Source organism: Perissodus microlepis, chromosome 17, assembly GCF_051167445.1.
Source record: "Perissodus microlepis isolate ML-2025 ecotype Zambia chromosome 17, ASM5116744v1, whole genome shotgun sequence".
Lineage (NCBI taxonomy): Eukaryota > Metazoa > Chordata > Actinopteri > Cichliformes > Cichlidae > Perissodus > Perissodus microlepis.
In genome coordinates, this window is record NC_140477.1 from 28,293,541 (window position 1) to 28,312,484 (window position 18,944).

Consider the following 18,944-nt stretch of genomic DNA (forward strand, 5'->3'; position numbering starts at 1 on the left):
TGCATCTGTGCTGGCAGACTAAAAATAATGGGAACACAGCAAGCTTTCAGCCACAGAGAGTGCTGTTTGTTTGGCTAGTCCAGTTAGGAGGCGGGAAGGAGCAGCAACAGCAGAAGGGAAGGAAAAGAAGCAGAGACATAATAGGGAGTAAGGCATCAAGCCGAGGGAGGGAGACATGCATGCAAAGCACCGAGTGAGTATGTGTTGTTTCTAACTGTGAGGTAGGAGGAGGAGGAGAGGGAGGGAAGGAAGGGGTGCTTCCTCTTTAGTTTGAGCTTCTGATGTATCCCATCAACCCCAGACCGTCAACAGGAAACCTTGGTATAAAAAGCTGCATTGCAGGGGGAATCCTCCTAAGTGTCTCTCAGCCACAGCATGACCAGGACCGAGAGCCCGAGAGAGTGGACTTAATAAAACAATGCCAAGCTTAATCGTCGAACCACCCAACACACAGCGCTTCATCATGGACAGAGATGACAGGAAGAGAAACAAAAACATGTGAGTGAAACTTTTGACTTTAACGCTGAGCTGGAGTTTCCAGTAAATGTGCTGACTTGGAGCTTGACGAGAAAATCTCGAGCTGTTTAATAGCAAATAGTGTGGTGACATTAAAAAAATATGTTAAAAATACTTCATACTATCTCTGAAAATAGCCATTCATCTTATATAACGGCACGAGTCACTGTCTTTTCTAAACACCAGCACTCCTAACATTCTTTGACGCATTCATTGGAAGCTAATCGAACAGCAATAAACGCAACAGGGATATATTCATATATTTTTTATTCCCTACACAGTGGAAAGAACTTTATGTGCCGACTCCAGTGCATGTTCTCTCACTCCTCCAGCTCTGAGAGGTAAGGAGACTTATGGAGTGTTTTGCATACATTTCAGTTTTAAAATAGCCAGCCTGCGCCTATGATTTCCATCTATGGCATCATTGAAAGGATTCAAATGATCCTGAGACAACATGTTTGCTTTGGCACAGCACGCACACCAACCGGGCATATCCCAGGGTTCGGCATTTTTGTCTGAATTCGATAAGCCCATCTGCTATGCTTTCTTAATGAGTGTGCTTCTGTGTGACTCGCACCCTTTACAGCTTCGCTTTGCTCAAATTTGATTCTGTTAAGTAATCCAACTTGCATTCTCTCCCAGCAGGCTAAGTTTAGAAGATACCCAACAATGGTCACAGTCACTGGAAAAGCTTCTCGAGTCTAAATGTAGGTTCCTTTTCCCCCCGAGAGTGAGAATGCTGCTAAAACAATATTGTGTTTGTAAGAATGAGTTTGGGCAGACTGATTTGGGTTTTTTCTTCTTTTTTTGTTTTAAATAAAAGCTGAAAATGGGCTTGTTTTATTTGCTTCACCTCAGATGGACTGGCTACTTTTCGCAACTTTCTCAAGTCCGAATACAGCGACGAGAACATTGAGTTCTGGCTCACATGTGAGGACTACAAAAAGATCAAGTCTTCATTCCGAATGTCCTCAAGAGCCAAGAAGATTTATGAGCAGTTCATTAAAGCAGAATCGCCTAAAGAGGTAACTTCAGAGTCACACACAGACACCGTTTCCCTTACATATTGTCTTTATATGTCAGTGCAAGCAGTCCTCTGAAAGAGGAGAGAAGTGCCAGCTGAAATGTTGAATCTCACATCTTTTGCTCTTGGCTCAAATCCCCTCATGCCTATCTTCGTGCTTCATTCCAGATCAACATCGACTATCACACCCGAGAGCAGATCAAAAGGAACGTCAAGACTCCCACCATGCACTGCTTTGACGACGCTCAGAAGATCGTTTACGGGTTGATGGAAAGAGACTCGTACCCGCGGTTCCTCCGCTCGGACATTTATAGAACTCTTCTGGAAAGCCTCGCCGCCGACGCCATGAAGGGATGAAAGCACGGCCAGAGGGGAGAGAAAGGACATAAAACCCATAACTGGAATGTTTGAGCTCCTTCAGGTGGAAGGACTGACGACAAAGATGGAAGAAGGGCCAACCGGCGCAGCACACGCGTGCAGAGGACTTGTTCCTCAGTGTCCAGAATCAGCCCTCAAGCCCCGTCACGGAAGTATCTCCCCCCGACTCCCTGCCACCTCACACTTAGCATCACACACCTGAGGACTATATAAGAATGAGAAGCACAGGCAGATTTCTCAATATCAAGCATGTAGTGTGCATTTTCGCACTGGATCATGAGTTTGTGTGCGCACTTTTGACAGTGAATGAATCAGCGGGCTGGTTGCCTCTCGGTCTGACTGTAGAGCTGCGTAAGCAAACCATTCAGTAGACGCCCTTTGGCCTTTTTTGGAGACGTGTTTCCTATGCAGATAAGGATAGAGGATGTAACATGTCACGGTCACACTTGAGAAACTGTGTGTATGCGTGTGTGCATGCATGTATTTGAGAGAAAGAGGGAAAGAGAGCGAGCATTTTAGATGTAGTGTTTTTAACCATCACTGATTCAGAATAAGCTGTCATGAAAAGAGCCGCCCAGTTACGGGATGACAGCACCAAGGAAGACAACAAATCTATAGATTTAACACTGATAAGCCATCATCAGTAAAAGCATGCAGAAGGCCACCTAACAAGAGCCACTCATGGACACTTTCTGTTTTTGTTTTTTTTTAAATAATGTAGATTGCACCGATATGGGGTTTGAAAAACTGATGATTTAGGTTTTTTTTAGTTTAAGCTTTCTATAGGGGTTATTTTGTGCCGATATTTAATATCCTTTAGGGTTGTTTTGAAACTACAAAAAGTAAAAATAGTTTGTTTCAATAAAAATAACTATTAATGGTATAGTTTTGTGATTGCGAGAAGCCTAATCATGTATATTTTTTTGTGTGGGATCTGAACTTGCCGTTTCTAGCTGCTGACGTCTAGCCTAATGACGCAGCGCGTAAAGACTAAAATCTAAGCAGAGTCCTTACAACGCTGAAATGTCATGAGTTGTGATTTTGTTTATTTAAGTTTTCTGGCGTGGAATGATTATAGAAGTAGGATGTCTCACATTGCATGCCGGGATGTCAAAACTCCTTTTATACCATGAGAATAGGCCTGATTGCTGATGTCCAAAGCGCACTGTGTGAATGTACTCTTAGGGAGCTGATAGTTAAGTTAACTTAAAAAGTTCAATGTTGTGTTATTTATTTTTCATTGTCACCATTTGAGTACAAAGTTTGCTGCAGTGTTTAAGTACTTGTTAAACTTGTTAGTGATTTGAATTACATTAAATTATTACATTGAACCACATTTACATTATTTTAATTGCCTACCTGCAACTAAGTGAACTTTTCAGTGTTGTGCACCATCCTGCGGTGTAGGTTCTCACAATGTCACTTTTAGAATTCTGATTACAGTTTTGTGGTCTATTTATAGAAGGCTTCAAGACGCTTAGAGTGAAACAGTTCTTAACGCATTTCATTCAAAAAGAAATGGGATGTTTGCATGTGGTTGTGGGTTTTATGTTATAACAGACATATGCAAACATTCGCATGCAAACATATATGCGTGGGAATGTATGTACCTAAGTACAGATTAAGCTCATTCACTTAACAAAATCCTTTCAAAGATCACAACGAGTGTTAACTTCCAGTTTTAATTTCAGTTTATGAAATGACATTAGAAAAAAAAATACTCTTAAGAGATCGGACCAATATATCCGATATCTTAAGAGTATTTAAGATATCGGAGAACTCGGAGAAACTGAGTTCTCGCAGTTGCCTGCTATCCTCTTTTTTTCAATCACTGAAAGGCATCTGGTGTCTTGAAAATTAAGCTCGTAACAGATACGTGCTGTTTCAGAAACAGGAAGGCACGAACTTCCAGTTTCTTGTGAAATCAGACATTGTGAGAAATGAGATTTTCTCTGCCTGACTTTGTACCTTCTCTGTTCCTTCCTGGAATGTAGTGCAGCTGAACAGGCGTCACTGGAGCAGATTAACAAGGCTCACAAAGGCTGAAGATGTGGCATGATATTCACACAATACACAATAAAATACACAATCATTACAAACTTTTTTTTGTGGTAATTTTAAAGAATTCTGTGCCAAAATTATAATTTTTCAGTATCTTCACACTGGACTTGATGCACAGACTGTAAAAAACGATAGTGTGAGCCACCTTGATGTAACGCAGGCATTTAATATACTCAATTTTAGCTTTATGGCCATCACTATCTTGATTTTTATTTATTTTTTACAGCTAAAAGAGACCATAATAGGGTGATAAAGACTGTAAATAAAAGACTGACGTAGCGTGCAGGCATGATAAGTGAAACTAGATGACAAGTGGTTTTTAATGGCCCTGAGGAAGCCCTTAAAAACCAGCTCCCTGTGACCACTGTAACTACTTTTCTGATGATTTAATGGTCTAATTAGCCCTTTTATGATTTTCTGATTATAATATACAAAATTAACCTCATGTTTTATTGATTATGACTTGAGACAATCCAAAAAGACCGCAATCTCATCAGGTTTTTTGATAGTTTTTAGTTACTGCAGAGCAAGATATCATATTATAGATTTCTACACAAATGAACTTTGATTAAAAAAAAGAAAAAGAAAATTCTATACAGAGGATTTGCTCTCTGCTGGCTATTTGAAACCATCACAGTTTCAAATATTTCCACACTGGGTTCACTTTTCAGAACTGGAATCTATGTCAGTCTTTTCTATACAGCCTTATAGGCCAACATCAAGTGGCCATTCAAGGACTTGCATCGCCTGATTTTTTTCGGTCCTGGATTATTATGTGGTATGTTTGCACCACTTAAAGGTGCAAAATCTAATGTTGGCAGTGCCTTAGGTCAAGTTTCTCTCTGTGTTTCATTCCTCCAAGGTCTAATGAACAGGCAGTAATGCATTATAAAGCTCACATGTGGCATGTTACCACATTAGCCAATGGAATTTAAATTATTACCTGCTCTACAAAGTTTACAAAGTAACAATTAAAACACCTTTTGGAGAGCAGTTGTACACTAAAGCAGAGAAGGCCGCCAAAGCAATGCTAACTGTTTTGGTCTCCTTTGAAGATCATCTGCATGCTTAAACACAAGCAGCAACAGGGTTTGCGTGGTTGAGGACAGGAAGCTTGTCAACACAGCAGCAGGTGATTTGCTGTGGTACAGTCTTTGATTAAAATGCACCCCTATCAACACTGTTGTCAACTTAATTATGTGCTTGTTTCACAAATACACTGTTGGACTGGGCTCAGCTGGCAAAGTGCACCTTCATGTGGGCATATCAAAACTATAAGGACAGTGCCTCACAATGGGGGGAATTTTTTTTTTTTTTGGTAACGTGGTGCAAAAATATCGGTACTGTGCAGCATGTGTTAATAATTTCTTGTAACTTTTGACTAACATCAATGCTAAGGGTGCAGCCTTCATTTCTACACACAGTGCATTTTGCATGCACTCTCTGTCTGACTTCCCAATACAGTACATGTCTGCCATTGCAGAGTATGAATTCATTACACAACTTTGGCCACATCTTACATTTCACATCCAAAACACTACCGATCAATGTTGTTTGTAGTTTCCAATAAAAGGATTGAAAACCAGCTAAATTAGCCCACAGTGAAAATTTAATTTTGAAAACGTAGCTAAAAAATGTAAGTATTGATGAGCGTTACTGTAGCTAGGATTTCAGCTAAATACAGCACACAATAAAAAAAAGATTTTAAAGAAATTGTCAAATGGGTAATGTAACTATTTAATGTTTTCTCATTGACAACAGCTAGTCACACAGTTCACACTGCAAATATTGAGTTTCCCTGAATAAAAGAGTGCCACTCAGGTCAAGAATGGTTGGTCAATAAGAGTGAAATAAGGCATATTGCAGTCACAGTCACATGTGCATATATTATGGCTTTTATTGTGTTAGATATTGGTTGCTTTTGAGCTTCCCCTTGACATGACATATTTTCCAATATGCAAAACCTTGGCATGAAATTTGAAAAGGTTTAGGATTTACTGGGAAACCTATTACAAACGAGGTAAAAAAATAAAAAATAAATAAAAATTGGCCATATCTACAAATGCTTGTGAATGCTGGCTGTTTGAAGACCGGAGAAAATATTACATCAGTCATTTCTTCATTAGTCTTAAGTGGATAAAAAACATAGTACTGTAAAACCTCTGAGAGAAACCCTGCCAATATTTACTTGGAAGCATCAGGACTGTTTTCACTAAAATTAAGAGTCACTTATATTTTTGCTACTGCATGTCCTAATATGCATTTGCTTAGAGTGCAATCTGTACAGAACCACTGCTAAGGATTGCAGATGTGAGACAGCTTAGAGTTCATACCAACAATTTTAGATATTTAGAACCAAAACTAAATCCAACTTAATAAAAACTAATTTGTGTGTTTTGCATTAAGTCAGAAATAAATGTAAGAGCTTTAAGTTGGCAGTGACGCCTTTGACTTAAGCCTCTAAGGATTTTATACATGACTAGAAGAAAGATGCCATTTCTGACAAACTGACTAAAGCATTTCTTGCGTAAAGACACTAAAATTTAGCGTAAAGGGCAATCCACATTCTAGTACGGCATCTTTTTAGAGGTCTTTTGACATCTGTGACTTATTGTGCCTTTTATAGTGCCTATAATTATACCCAAGATGAAATCGAAGAAAGCTCCAGAGTTACACGCTATAACTAACAGCTAAAAGTTGAAGACAACAAACTGGTGGTTTTCATGTTTCAGCTTCATACTTTATGGTTATTACTGTGGTGTTGAGAGACAAGTGATTGACTGAACAATTGAAGATGCAAAATAAAAGTTGTTACTATGTAGGTGACATCATCTGCATATGTGGGTATTTGTTGTAGGTGCAGATTAGATTAGGTGTAGTTTTTACTCATTTGCCCTGACTCTGTACTGGCCTCCACTATATAAACAAACGGCTTTTGTGTTTATTTTATTGGTGCCACAATGAATTGTTGCTGGCTCTGTCTGCCTCTTGAGCAATATCATGTCCTCTTGTATTTCTTTCAGAGTTTTTATGGGTTAGTGCTGTCCTCTATGTTGTTGACTGCCCGTACTGCCCCTGTGGACCCATGAAATTTATCATCCTCTGCTGCCAGTAACCAGCTACGACTTTTATGACTCCGAGACTTAAATATGTCCGCATGATAAACAAATGAATAAATAATGACGATAAAAATACAATGAGCAGCTTTCCATAGTAGAATGTGCTGAAAATGGCATCCTCTGTCAGCCCACCTGACACAAAACCTTTCGAGCCTTTGTGTAAGATGTGCCAGGACCTGAGTCTCAAGCCACCGAGTTAGCAATTATGGAGGCAAATTTAGAGCAAAATGCTTGTGCTAATGAAACAGGCTGCCAGTATGCACCACTGTTTATTTTTTTCACTTGGACAGGATCACTGTTATGAGTAAGCCAGCAACCTGTACTTCCTGTTAATATGCCAAAACAACAACATAGCAGAATCAGTTGCCATGGAGAGGTTTTTGCTATCCCAGGGCCCAGCAGACTAAGCATAAATAGACAGTATATACTATTCTCATCTTAGCTTTGCTGATACAGAAAACTACAGGAAATAGGGGTCAGAGATAAGTGACAATGCAGAACCTTTCGCTTTCACTTGTATACTCAAGTATACTCAAGATGAGGCCTAAAGTTGGGGACTTCACATGGCCATTACCTCTCCTTTCTGTTAATCTGATGGCATCTTAACCCGTCTTACAGTTTTTCTCGATTGGTTAGGCTCATTTCTTGAAACCGAGATGACATTCCCAAAATAACATGGACAAATCTCCAAACCACCTTGCAATTGTTCACAACAGAATGTCATTTTTCATTGGTTTTATCAAATTGCAAATGCTTTAGTACATGTCTCAAGTGACTCTGTGCTTCTTTTCAAATGATTATGTACAAGTAGCTACAGTTAGGACAATGAGCCCACATTTAGCACATTTTCCAAATAAATAGATCTTGGCGATCTAAACTGATTAGTTGATTTTTCAGTGAAATGGTTACTCACTCCAAAACATATCAGCATGGTTTCATTGTGTAAGTCATCATATGCACAATTGTCTGTTCAACTGTCAAAATTAGTCAAAGATATAATACCATGAAAGAATATCTTGGAACATTTGATAAAGTTATGACAGTACTTGACAATCAATCAGGTGAAATTAGAACTAACGAAGGAGCAGTTTCCCACATCTCAGATGACCAATCAAACAGGTTGTTTAGATACCTGACAGGTGTTGTCTATGATTATGACTGCTGCCAAAAGTATATAGACAGAGCTTGGCCCGGGGCCAGTTTCATTTGCAGTGTGAACATGGAAGCACCTCGCCAAGTACAACAGCAACTTCCTGCTCGAGGAAGAGGAGGAAGAAGAAGAGGAAGAGGAGGAGTGAGAATGCGTGGAGGAATAGGGGGAAGAGGCCGAGGAGCACGGAGGCACCATGATGTCCCAGATGAAATCCGGGCCACCCTTATTGACCACGTTATAAACCATCGCCTCACAATGGCAGAGGCAGGTCGCCGAGTGCAGCCTAATGTGCCTCGGTCTACAGTCTCCTCCATCATCCAAACCTTTCGCAGGGAAAACAGGTACAGAACTATGCTATTGAACTATTCAGTGTTGGTGTGTGTGTAGGCCTAGAGTACTGTAATATCTTCATGTGATGTTATATGATACTATAAAAATGACAAAGAAAAAAAAATGGAGAAAATACTGTGAATAGTATTCCAGTCACTGTGCAGTGCATCACACTTTTAGTACCATAAAACAGCAGTACAATTACATTGGTAACTCATTTTGTAACAAATTTACAGTGTTGACCTTTGACTTGTATGTCTAGGATTGGACGACAGCCTCAAGTGGGTGGCAGAAGAAAACTTCTAAATGAACAACAAGAACGAGAAATATGCAACATGGTCATTGCAAATAATGCCATCACACTGAGACAGATTCGTAATGCAATCCTGCTAGACAATGTAATGTTCCAAAATATAAACTCTATCAGCATCTCCACAATAGACCGGGTATTGAAGAAACATCAGATGACCATGGAACAGATTTACAGGGTACCATTTGAGAGAAACTCTGACAGAGTGAAAGGGCTGCGGTACCAGTATGTGCATATAAGTCAACTACTGGTTGTCTATCATTGTAACACTATTACAGTAAGACATGGTTACCACTGTTTTTTTGTTTTGCGTTATCCTTTTTACCTTCAGAATCCAGCTTTGTGTGACTAGAGCATTTTGCCTAGAAATTGTCTTCAGTTTTCCACTCCCTGTTTTTACAGTACTTTAGATCCTCCCTGCAGTATCTGTCTCTACTTGACTGATTAGATATATTTCTATTCTATTGTAGAGAATAATGGCATTAGAAGGCAACGAAACCCCTCACATCCTAGTGTTCGTTGATGAAGCTGGCTTCAACCTGGCCAAAGGTCGAAGGCGTGGCCGTAACATCATTGGCCACCGAGCCACTGTGGATGTCCCAGGCCAGCGAGGAGCAAATATAACAATGTGTGCCGCTATATCAGAAAGAGGTGTGGCCACACACATTCCCAGTTTAGGGCCCTACAATACACAAAAGCTCCTCAATTTTTTGGACCACCTTTATACTGATCTGATCCCAGAAAATGAGAGAGGTGAAGAAGGACCTCAGCTACCACATTATGTCATTGTGTGGGATAATGTGAACTTCCACCGCGGCCCACGCATCAGAACCTGGTTCACCACCCATCCCCGGATGCTAATGGAGTTTCTTCCACCTTACTCTCCTTTCCTAAATCCAATTGAGGAGTTTTTTTCAGCTTGGAGGTGGAGGGTGTATGAGCATCAGGCTCAAGACCAGAGGGCCCTGCTGCATGCAATGGATGCTGCATGTGAGGACATCACAGGGGATCAATGTAGGGGATGGTTGAGACATTCACGCCGTTTCTTCCCTCGCTGCATCCCAAGAGAAAATATCTGTTGCGATGTGGATGAGAATTTATGGCCTGACGGAGAGCAGCGCGTCGATGGCCAGGGGGATGAGGATGGTGGCCAGGAAAGAGAGGGTGACAATGGCGACCACTGAAAATATTACTGTACTATAGTTCTGAAACTTTATTTACAGTATGGTAGGCTAGAGTTTTTTTTGTTTTTTGTTTGTGTTTATAACTGTTCACATTTACAGAATCCTGTATATGTTTTCTTTTCACAGTATGTTCTCTAATGTTAACATTTCTTTGTACGAATAAAAATGTTTACAGTTTCCTTGAGTATGAGTGGTTTATTGGAGGCTGATTTTACTGTAAAATCTTTTAGTTTTATTCATAGTGGTATTCTGTTGCTAGACCTGTGCCTCAGTGACAAAACGTCTAAGCATTTTGACTTGCAGTGCTTAAACAATGCCGAAGGTATAATGCATTTTGGGGGCATTGACTATTTATATGAGAAGGATATTTAGTTTTGACACATGGATAAACTCTTTTGGGAGAGATATGAGCTTTTGCAGGGGATCCATGGTGTTGTGCTAAACCATCCAGGTTATTTTGACAAAAGCACTAAATGAATGCACATGTGCCAAGGCAACTGAGAAGGATCTGTGCTATTTTGACTGTACTGACCTTTTATATGGGAAAGGAATCTGCTTTTGAAGCATGGACGAAGAGTTTGGGGAAAGATATTTGATTTTGCTAGTGAGCTATAATGTTGGGCAGGACTGTAAGACTGTTTGGCCAAATGACCTTATGGTTTTGAGAATGTCATCTCGGTTTCAAGAAATGAGCCAAACCAATCGAGAAAAACTGTAATAAAAAGTTGCGGCAATAGTCTTACTTTGTCACACCAAATGCCAATAAAGTATTCAAATCACCCAGCTCAGGTCTGGCTGCACAAAGGATAGCACACATTGCTACATTATGTGTTCAATGAGCACTCAGTGAGCATACACTATGATGACCTCATGTGCCATTTTATGTACTTTTCATTCTTGGACTCCGAAATTTTCATGCATCTGTCTCTCGGAATCCACGAGGAACATTAACATAAAATGTACCTGTTTAAAAGGCAGGATGACATCAGTGGGATTTAAGCCAGCAATATTACACATCCAATGTCTAAACAAGGGCATAGACAGACACTCACAGGATGCTCCGCAGATAGCACACTCCACCAGTCATGCTATAGAGGGTACTTGTTTTTTTTGACCTTGTGATCTCTTGTGTCACAGTACCCCAGTTCCACAGTACATACCCACATGGGTAAGCACACTGGCATTTCTTGGTACGTGCAGAAAATGATAGAAAGCTCGTGCCACCAGACATTTTCATGTAGTCTTTGACACAAGGATGGTAAACTCAATACCAAAGCAAGTCCAAGACCTTTTGTTTATTTCTTGTCCATTTTACATCACAAAAATAGCCCGATGGTTTAGAAGGCTAATATTTGCTGATACTGGTGTTAGCTACACCCATAATCCCAAAGCAAATGCCTTGTGTTCTGTGGAAATTACAACACTTGTGCTACGTAACTCCAACGCTTGAATGATTGGTTCTCTGTTATATGGGCTGACTGTTAAAAGTCAGTAAAGCGGAACTGGCTCTGCGGAGGTATCAGCCTGAAGAAAAAAAAAGATTTATCAATTCCTCATCTGAGATACTAAAGCAGCCTCTTTAGATTACGTAACTAGGAGAAATGGCACTTACTTGTGAACAGTGCTCAACAATGTATGTATCCTCATGCCCAGTGAAGAATAAAGGAGAGTCTCTCGTACAAATACATATATATATATATATTTATCTGTTTTCTTTGTGTGCTGATTCATGATAAATAGCCTGCAATTTACTAATGATATAATTTTTTTTGACGATTCATTTCAATAATTAATCAGCTTCTCCTAGCACGTAGGATTAACCAGTATCAGGTGCTTCAGAGCAGACAAACTAGCTTTGAAATAAAGGTGATAGTAGCTTGTGTTAGTTTGCAGAATGTGTCTGCAGCTGCCCACTTGGGATTTTGTGTTGTGTTTATGAGATGAACTTTAGACAAGTAGCACACATTGCTGCTAAAATATAGAAAGTCAATTTCTAAGCAAACACTATCCAAAGCTTTTCTTTAATTTATTTTTAGCACCTATTTGTTTTGGAACGAGCGCGTGTGAAGCAGCCAGAATGGCTCTTAGGGATTCCCCCCCCCCAATGGTCTGGAGCAAATCTTTCGTTAAGGGTTTGGAGCTCCATGCTAACTTTAGGATGGCTGTCGGCACTTGGCTTGGTGCCGACAGTTATAAAGCACGAAAGAAAATCACCTGGAAGGGTTAATGAGTGCAGCTGTAAAGTCCAAACACAAAGAGGACAAACTCTGCAAACCGGTGCTGGGAATCACCTTCTTCTGCGTAAGCCCTCTTTGGACACAACTCGCGCCTTAATGGAAACTTGGCCCTGCGCTTCATCCACTTCTAGACAGACAGCTGCTTATACACTGTCTGCACATCATAATAAACATGTGAGGCGAACACCAATGTTTTCACCCTGCAGAGCTCCGAGCTGAGAGAGAAGGAGGGAGGCCAGCGACTATCACAACAGTACACAGCAGGTGACGCAGTTGCAAATGCTGCCAATACTGGGGGACAAAATGTGAGGATTTTTACATACGTGCATCCCGTTCAATGGCAGAAACGTTCTTTTAGGCTTTCTGGGATGTGACGTCACTTTCAACTCAAGTTCCCAGAACAAAGGGTTCACTAAGCTGAACAGGTGACCTTTACAAGCAGTCGTTTTTAAAACGTGATAGATATTGTCCAGATGGTTGAACCAAGTGGACCATCACATTATTTTTGCACTTCTCCTACTTGATCGCTGCTCAGGTATATGTCATTACATAGAGTAGTATTTTTTATGAATGGAAGCTCTGCAGTAATATTATTATTCTTCCTTTACTTCTCCACAAAGCCGTGCAGACTCTGCATTCAAAACTGCGTTCATGAAAATGTTGTCATGCTATTTTAGGTACAAACAACAAGCGAGTGGAAAGATGGCAGGGTTAGTGCCACATGAAGGTGGTACGGGTTACTCTTTGACTGTATATAAAAACCGGGCCTGCAGGTTTAGCAAAACAGTTACTCATCTTCTTTATATGACACCTGGCTACTTGTGCCAAAATATGGAAATCAACAGAATGCGTGTACAAGGATACGTAGGTTTAAACGTGACTGGCACGTTTGGTAACAAGAACACAATGTCCTTTCAATAATATCAGTAACGTAGTCAAAACCTAGCCCCTGAAAGCTGGAATAGCATTAGCTTACAGACTGGAGTTCTTTTCATAGAAACAGAGTATTTATTCTACGTGTAGTTTGGCCCATTAATTACATATAGTTAAGTGAATTAACCCAATTAAGTCCATTTAAGAATTAGATGTTGCTAGCCCTATGTTGCTAGCAACATTGAATTTTTTTCTGGCTCAAAAGTGAGCTCATATCAATTCAGTTTCCAGTGCTAGCTCGTGGCTGCTTGAAGAAAATGATTAAAAGACAGAAAGCAAAGTCTAAAAAAGACCAAAGAAAAAGAATAGGCTTTACCCTAAGAGAAAACATTTAAATACTAGGTAGAAAATAAAACGTTAGCGGCTAAGAGCTATATGCTTGAGTTACATGCATACATCTCACAGACAGCCTACAAGCGCAAATTAATGCTGATAACATTAACATTTACAAGTATTGGTTATATATATATATATATATATATATACTTACTAAAGGTATTAATTGCTTGATAATATTTTAACATGTTGTAATTGTGTAGATTTTAGTCAAGTAGCACACTCCATGGTTAAAAACAAAGTGAATATAGTAGGGCTTGAAACGTTCAACCACTATTGGTTTGATTCAAATTCAATTCAATCTTCACCGACTTTCATGTTCAATTGCTCACATTTATATCAGAAACAAACATCTTGTAGCCTGGTAAAAACAGTGGTCTTTGCCCCTCATATTCCTTTCCTGACATTTGTAAGGGAATGTATTTTTATGTAAATTACACATTTTAATTGTTTTACAAATTAAAGTTATGAATAATTAAGGCCTTGAGGCTCTGGGTGACATGGATGTCATTTTTTTCTTACTGAGCAACAGTTCTAAAGAGTCTACTGTTTAGTTTTTCCAGTAAACAAGCCTGTGTCTTGCTAGTCAAATCAGCATGCCAATCGTGTGTGTAAGGCTCATGGTGGCTGTATCCCTGTTTTATATAAAATCTAATCGAGTATCAGTGGAAGACTCCAGACAGGAAACTCAGCGTGATCAGTATCAGATACCTCAGTCATACTTTGTAATCTTGTATCTGATCAGTCACCAGCGTTATTCTTTGGTATTGATAGTGGTGCCTGAGAAAGCTTTGATAAGTTGAATCTCTCACATGTGACTGCTGATACCTTCGTGCTAACATAATTGGGCTGGAGTGCTACTCAGATCTCTGCCTCTGGTGTTGAAAGTTTTTGGCTGTCTTCGCTGTAATAAAATCTCATGTTTGAGCATGTGTTTGGTGAAGGCGGATCAGTTCTTTAGCAGCAGCTTACTGCAGCTCAGATCCGTCTGAGAGCTCCCTCAAAAGGCACGGCCTTATCCACTAAATCTCGCCTCTGTAACCTTCTGCTATAAATGGTCAGTTCCTTAACTACTGTGTTTCTAACTGACTAAAACACACTTTAAGTAAAGCAGGTAGTACTCCCCTCTAGATAAGGTTATGCTTTAAAAACAAGTAAACCTTTTTTGAGCTTTATAACAATACCGGAGGTAACCACCTAAAGTTTACTGGTGGACTCAATTAAAGCTTTTTTATTAGAATAAAATGTGAGGAATGAAAACATTGTTCCTACATTTCTACCTAGAGAGGTAAGAGGATATTACATCATCACGTTTGTTCCAACTTGCCCATATTTAACATGCCATCAAGACAGGAGTCAGGATGCGAAGTGACTGATCCACACCCTCTATGAGTAATTAATTAAACATCAACACAGAAGGTAGTGTTTGTAACAACGATTCACCTGTTTCATCTATTCATTTCAAATATATTTTGTTTTCAACTCACCAATTACAGTCTTAAAGATATTGTGATTGTGTCTGGCTATAAACACAGGAGGGAAGAAGAAAAAGAAGAGAAAAGTTCCATTACTCTCCCAACACAACTTTATTTTAAGAACAGGGGCACTGAGTGTGCTATATACGTCACGTTTTGACCTTACTCTTAAAAATGGAAGCCCGCAGGCAACTCAGGGAGGGAATATTTATGCAGCGACAGCCTATCGTTGCTTCGGGCTGAGAGTCACGGCGGGGCGAGCTGCTGTTTACTCAGGGAGAGCCAATCACATTACAGACCCGCCGTTCTAGTTCCGCCTTGCTGCGACGCATGATTCTGAGCTATAAAGTTGCAAGACAAGTCAAGAGGGAGAAAGAGAGGAGGACTGAACAATGAGAGAGAACCTTGCTAGTGTGTCATCCCCAAACATGGCATTTACTGACTGCATGAAACCAACAGAGCTGGCCGCAGACAAGGAGATCAAGTAAGTTGATGCAGTGTTTAATGAGCACGTTCCTGGTCACTATGTCCTTGTAAAAGAATTGCACATCTTTAAAAGCAGATGAGTGAACTCTTTTTTTAATTTTCTTTTATAAAGGAGGAAAAACTGGAGGAACAGAATACGACTTCTCCTGAAGACAAATTCTACACAGCGTGTGAAAAACAGACTCTGCCGGTAAGCCCTGTTTGTTTTACAAGTTGTTTTAAAATGATTTCTGTGGATTTAATGTATCAAATTTCAAGTGTTCAGTTAATTTGCATTTTATGTAAATTAAGATTTGGCATATTTTTCACTTGTGCATATAAGTGAGAACTGTACACGGCTCATATAAGTCCTTAAATTCTTAATGGAAAAGATATGAGAGCATCAAATGGCTGCAAATTAATTCATCAAACAGTTTGCAAAACAATCATGCAACACGATCATGCAATATGATCATGCAATATGACTCAACTTTGATAAGCAATTCTTTACAGTGACACTTCACTAACGTAGTAGTTAGCGCTACTATAATTATCTCTTACGTGATCTGTGTTCTTTACCCTCAGGCCAAGCGTAGATGACGTGAACCAATGGGCGCAGTCGCTTGACAAGCTGCTCAGTCATAAATGTAAGTATCATTCACGCTTCGATTGGCACATTGAGTCACTAAGGTTACACGGTTACTGTGAGCCGAATGAAATCTTTTTATAGTCATCAGTAAAACAAAGCTGCCACTCCTTTCACCTACATGAATGGGCAAAGAGCCAGTAGGTGTGACGGAAGTAGTTTTCTAATCTTTCTCTTCTCCCTCTGTGTATCTCTCACGCAGATGGGAAAATTGCATTTTGTATCTTTCTGAGGTCCGAATTTTGCGATGAGAACATTGAGTTTTGGTCGGCCTGCGAGGAGTTCAAAAAGATCAAGTCACGGAAGGAAATGGTGTCCAAGGCAAACCGCATTTACGAGGAGTTCATTAAAAGTGAAGCGCCAAAGGAGGTAACGGCTAACAGATGGCTTCGGATTTGTTTGTTCTTTTTAAGCTGATTTTAATCAGAATTCACGCACTTTTAATAATAAAGATATTCTTTGTTAAAATGGGGGTCAAAGGCTCATTCTGGATGTTTTGTCTTTGGTCACAGGTCAACTTGGATTTCCACACCAAAAATGCCATCGCACAGAGTCTCCACAAGCCCACTGCGACTAGCTTCCTGGTAGCTCAGAGGAAAATCTACAACCTGATGGAAAACAACTCTTACCCCAGGTTTATCAGCTCTGACCTCTACAAAGAACTGTATGCAGCTGCAGCAAGAGAGGACATGGACGTTAAGTCCTAGCATAACTAGACATCCACTTGTGGAGTCATTTGCTTACCCCTGTGACTGTAAATAGACTGTCCACCGTGTTCATTCCAGGCGCTACCTCGGTATAATACAGCTGAATGCAAATTCGTAGCATAAACATTAACGGGCGAGTGTGGAAAATGCAAAGTGCTGTCTAGAGCTCTCAACGAGGAAGCGGGAATGATTGGGCCGGATCCTGTATGTCGCTGCAGACAGTGCACAGACTGTCTCAAGCAGATGGGACTAATGCTAAGCTTTTATCACTGAGCCATTACCTGAACCTTCTTTTCAATACCAATAGACATTTTGATCAATGATGCAGATCTAGTTCCACTGCATTCAAAGTCAAAACACTTGCCTGCATCTCTTACCTTACATCAAACCAAACACAGTGACAGGAAGTGTTTTCTGTCACAGTATCCATTTGAAGGCTTTGTACGGTCAAACACACCTCACGTGTAACTCTAGTTTGCATTTCTCTGCTGGTTGCAGCAGTTTACATTAAAACAAAATTACAATTGTAATTTATATGACACAGTTTCATCTAATGCCTATGTTTGGCCTGAAATTACTGTGATACTGTAAGATACTGTAAATATGTGAAGTTGCACTATGTGTTTAATGTGAATTTAAGCATTGAGCAGCTGGACTGTTTGGTTATTAAAATGTTTTCTTCAACACTGAAATGTTCTGGATGTGTTTGTTTACCAGTTTAATGCACAAAATATGTAGCACTGAAGAATGCACGAGTTGTCTGAAAAAGTAGTACGTCAGCAAAAGGGATTTAAGGTAGCTCTCTAGCTGGATCCTCTTTTAGCAAACTACTCGGAAATGTAAAATCTACATTACTGCTAGAGTGAGTTTTTCTTAACTCACTTCAACAGTAAATTTTAAAATAATGAATTAAAAAATAAAAAAAAAGCTAGCTGACGTAAATAAACTAGCTGAGGCTAGCTTGTGCCCAAGCTAACTCTTTGGGGTAACTGGGGCCTGTAAGAAAAACTCAAACATAGTCGACATCTTTTCAAGTTACAAAGCTAATATGTGCGAAGTGTTTAGTATACCGTTGCTTTAAACCACACTACAGCATAAATATAGTCAAATATAGTTTGTCTGAGTTTGCATACTTACAACTGAATGTAGTACGCTATGTACATTAAAGCATAGGTACTCGTTTTGCAAAGTGTTGACAGAGTACTTTTGACTCAGACCCAACACCCAACGTCAAATGTTTCAAACAGGAAAGACTTGACGGAAATAATGACTGCCTTTGTCACGCCAGCTCTTTTTATGCAGCATTTGCAGAGTTCATGACAGAACACATTATCATATACATATAACACATATAATACTAAATTCTTCTACTCTAAGGTGATATTTTCACATACTTGAACACCTGTGCCTAAAAATACTGTTGTTAGCTAGCTAGCTAACACCAGCAGTATTGAAATCACATTTGTTGGTGGTTTTTTACTTTCTGCCATGTTACCTAATATACTGATACAATAAGTTAGTTTCTGGTCTTTAAACTCAAATTTTGGTCTCCACCAGGCCTCAAGGGAAATACGTCCTTAGCTGTTCTATATTTTCTTTCCATACATTTTCAACATACGAGTTATGTTTCCCAGTTCCTGCAGCATGTCGAAGTTGTGCACAGTAATGGGAGTTCGAGGAAAGTGTTACATTCAAAATACAAATGAATATATGTGGAAATGCTGAAGAAATACGTACAAATACAAAGTTTTAGAGGACCTTTAAAATCCCAAATTCTTTGTTTAAAATAGCAATAACAAATGATTACTGAGATAAATGCCTCGCAATGTTTAACAGAGCAGTCAGACTTATTAGATAACGTGCAGCATGTTCAGTTGCCCAACAACAACATTCCTCGTCTTTCCTGGAACATTGCATTCCTTTTTATACAGTTGAGTTCGCACACTGTAAGAGTAACCCCTTATGTTTAAATTTATAAGTGTAGGAGAAGAGGGCCGCCTGACTGACAGGGAGAGTCCCCTTCTGTGAACTCACAGTGGTGGCTGACAGTGGCCAGACACCCAGACCTTC

At 39.7% G+C, this 18,944-nt stretch overlaps 2 protein-coding genes across 3 annotated transcripts; both read left to right on the forward strand.

Annotated features, from left to right (window-relative positions):
- Positions 1–3,254, forward strand: LOC146369810 (regulator of G-protein signaling 21-like). Of its 2 annotated transcripts, none has more exons than XM_084910321.1 (5): positions 1–498; positions 798–857; positions 1,159–1,223; positions 1,375–1,541; positions 1,709–3,254. In XM_084910321.1, the coding sequence occupies exons 1-5, from the start codon at positions 419–421 to the stop codon at positions 1,895–1,897; spliced, it is 561 nt and encodes a 186-aa protein (XP_084766447.1). In that variant the 5' UTR covers positions 1–418; the 3' UTR covers positions 1,898–3,254. The 2 variants fall into 2 exon arrangements, with proteins under 2 accessions (XP_084766447.1, XP_084766448.1); XM_084910322.1 differs by having other exon boundaries at positions 286–498; positions 1,162–1,223.
- Positions 3,255–15,405: 12,151 nt separating this feature from the next.
- Positions 15,406–18,852, forward strand: LOC146369811 (regulator of G-protein signaling 2-like). Its single transcript, XM_084909656.1, has 5 exons — positions 15,406–15,540; positions 15,655–15,732; positions 16,107–16,168; positions 16,370–16,536; positions 16,680–18,852. The coding sequence occupies exons 1-5, from the start codon at positions 15,449–15,451 to the stop codon at positions 16,872–16,874; spliced, it is 594 nt and encodes a 197-aa protein (XP_084765782.1). The 5' UTR covers positions 15,406–15,448; the 3' UTR covers positions 16,875–18,852.
- Positions 18,853–18,944: the final 92 nt, after the last annotated feature.

Bases quoted from the DNA above. Each gene is read 5' to 3' on its own strand.
- LOC146369810 (XM_084910321.1), top strand. From the start codon at position 419: ATGCCAAGCTTAATCGTCGAACCACCCAACACACAGCGCTTCATCATG. The intron at 499-797 runs GTGAGTGAAACT...TTCCCTACACAG, and splicing joins AGGAAGAGAAACAAAAACAT to TGGAAAGAACTTTATGTGCC. The intron at 1,542-1,708 runs GTAACTTCAGAG...GCTTCATTCCAG, and splicing joins AAGCAGAATCGCCTAAAGAG to ATCAACATCGACTATCACAC.
- LOC146369811 (XM_084909656.1), top strand. From the start codon at position 15,449: ATGAGAGAGAACCTTGCTAGTGTGTCATCCCCAAACATGGCATTTACT. The intron at 15,541-15,654 runs GTAAGTTGATGC...TCTTTTATAAAG, and splicing joins GCCGCAGACAAGGAGATCAA to GAGGAAAAACTGGAGGAACA. The intron at 15,733-16,106 runs GTAAGCCCTGTT...CTTTACCCTCAG, and splicing joins GTGAAAAACAGACTCTGCCG to GCCAAGCGTAGATGACGTGA.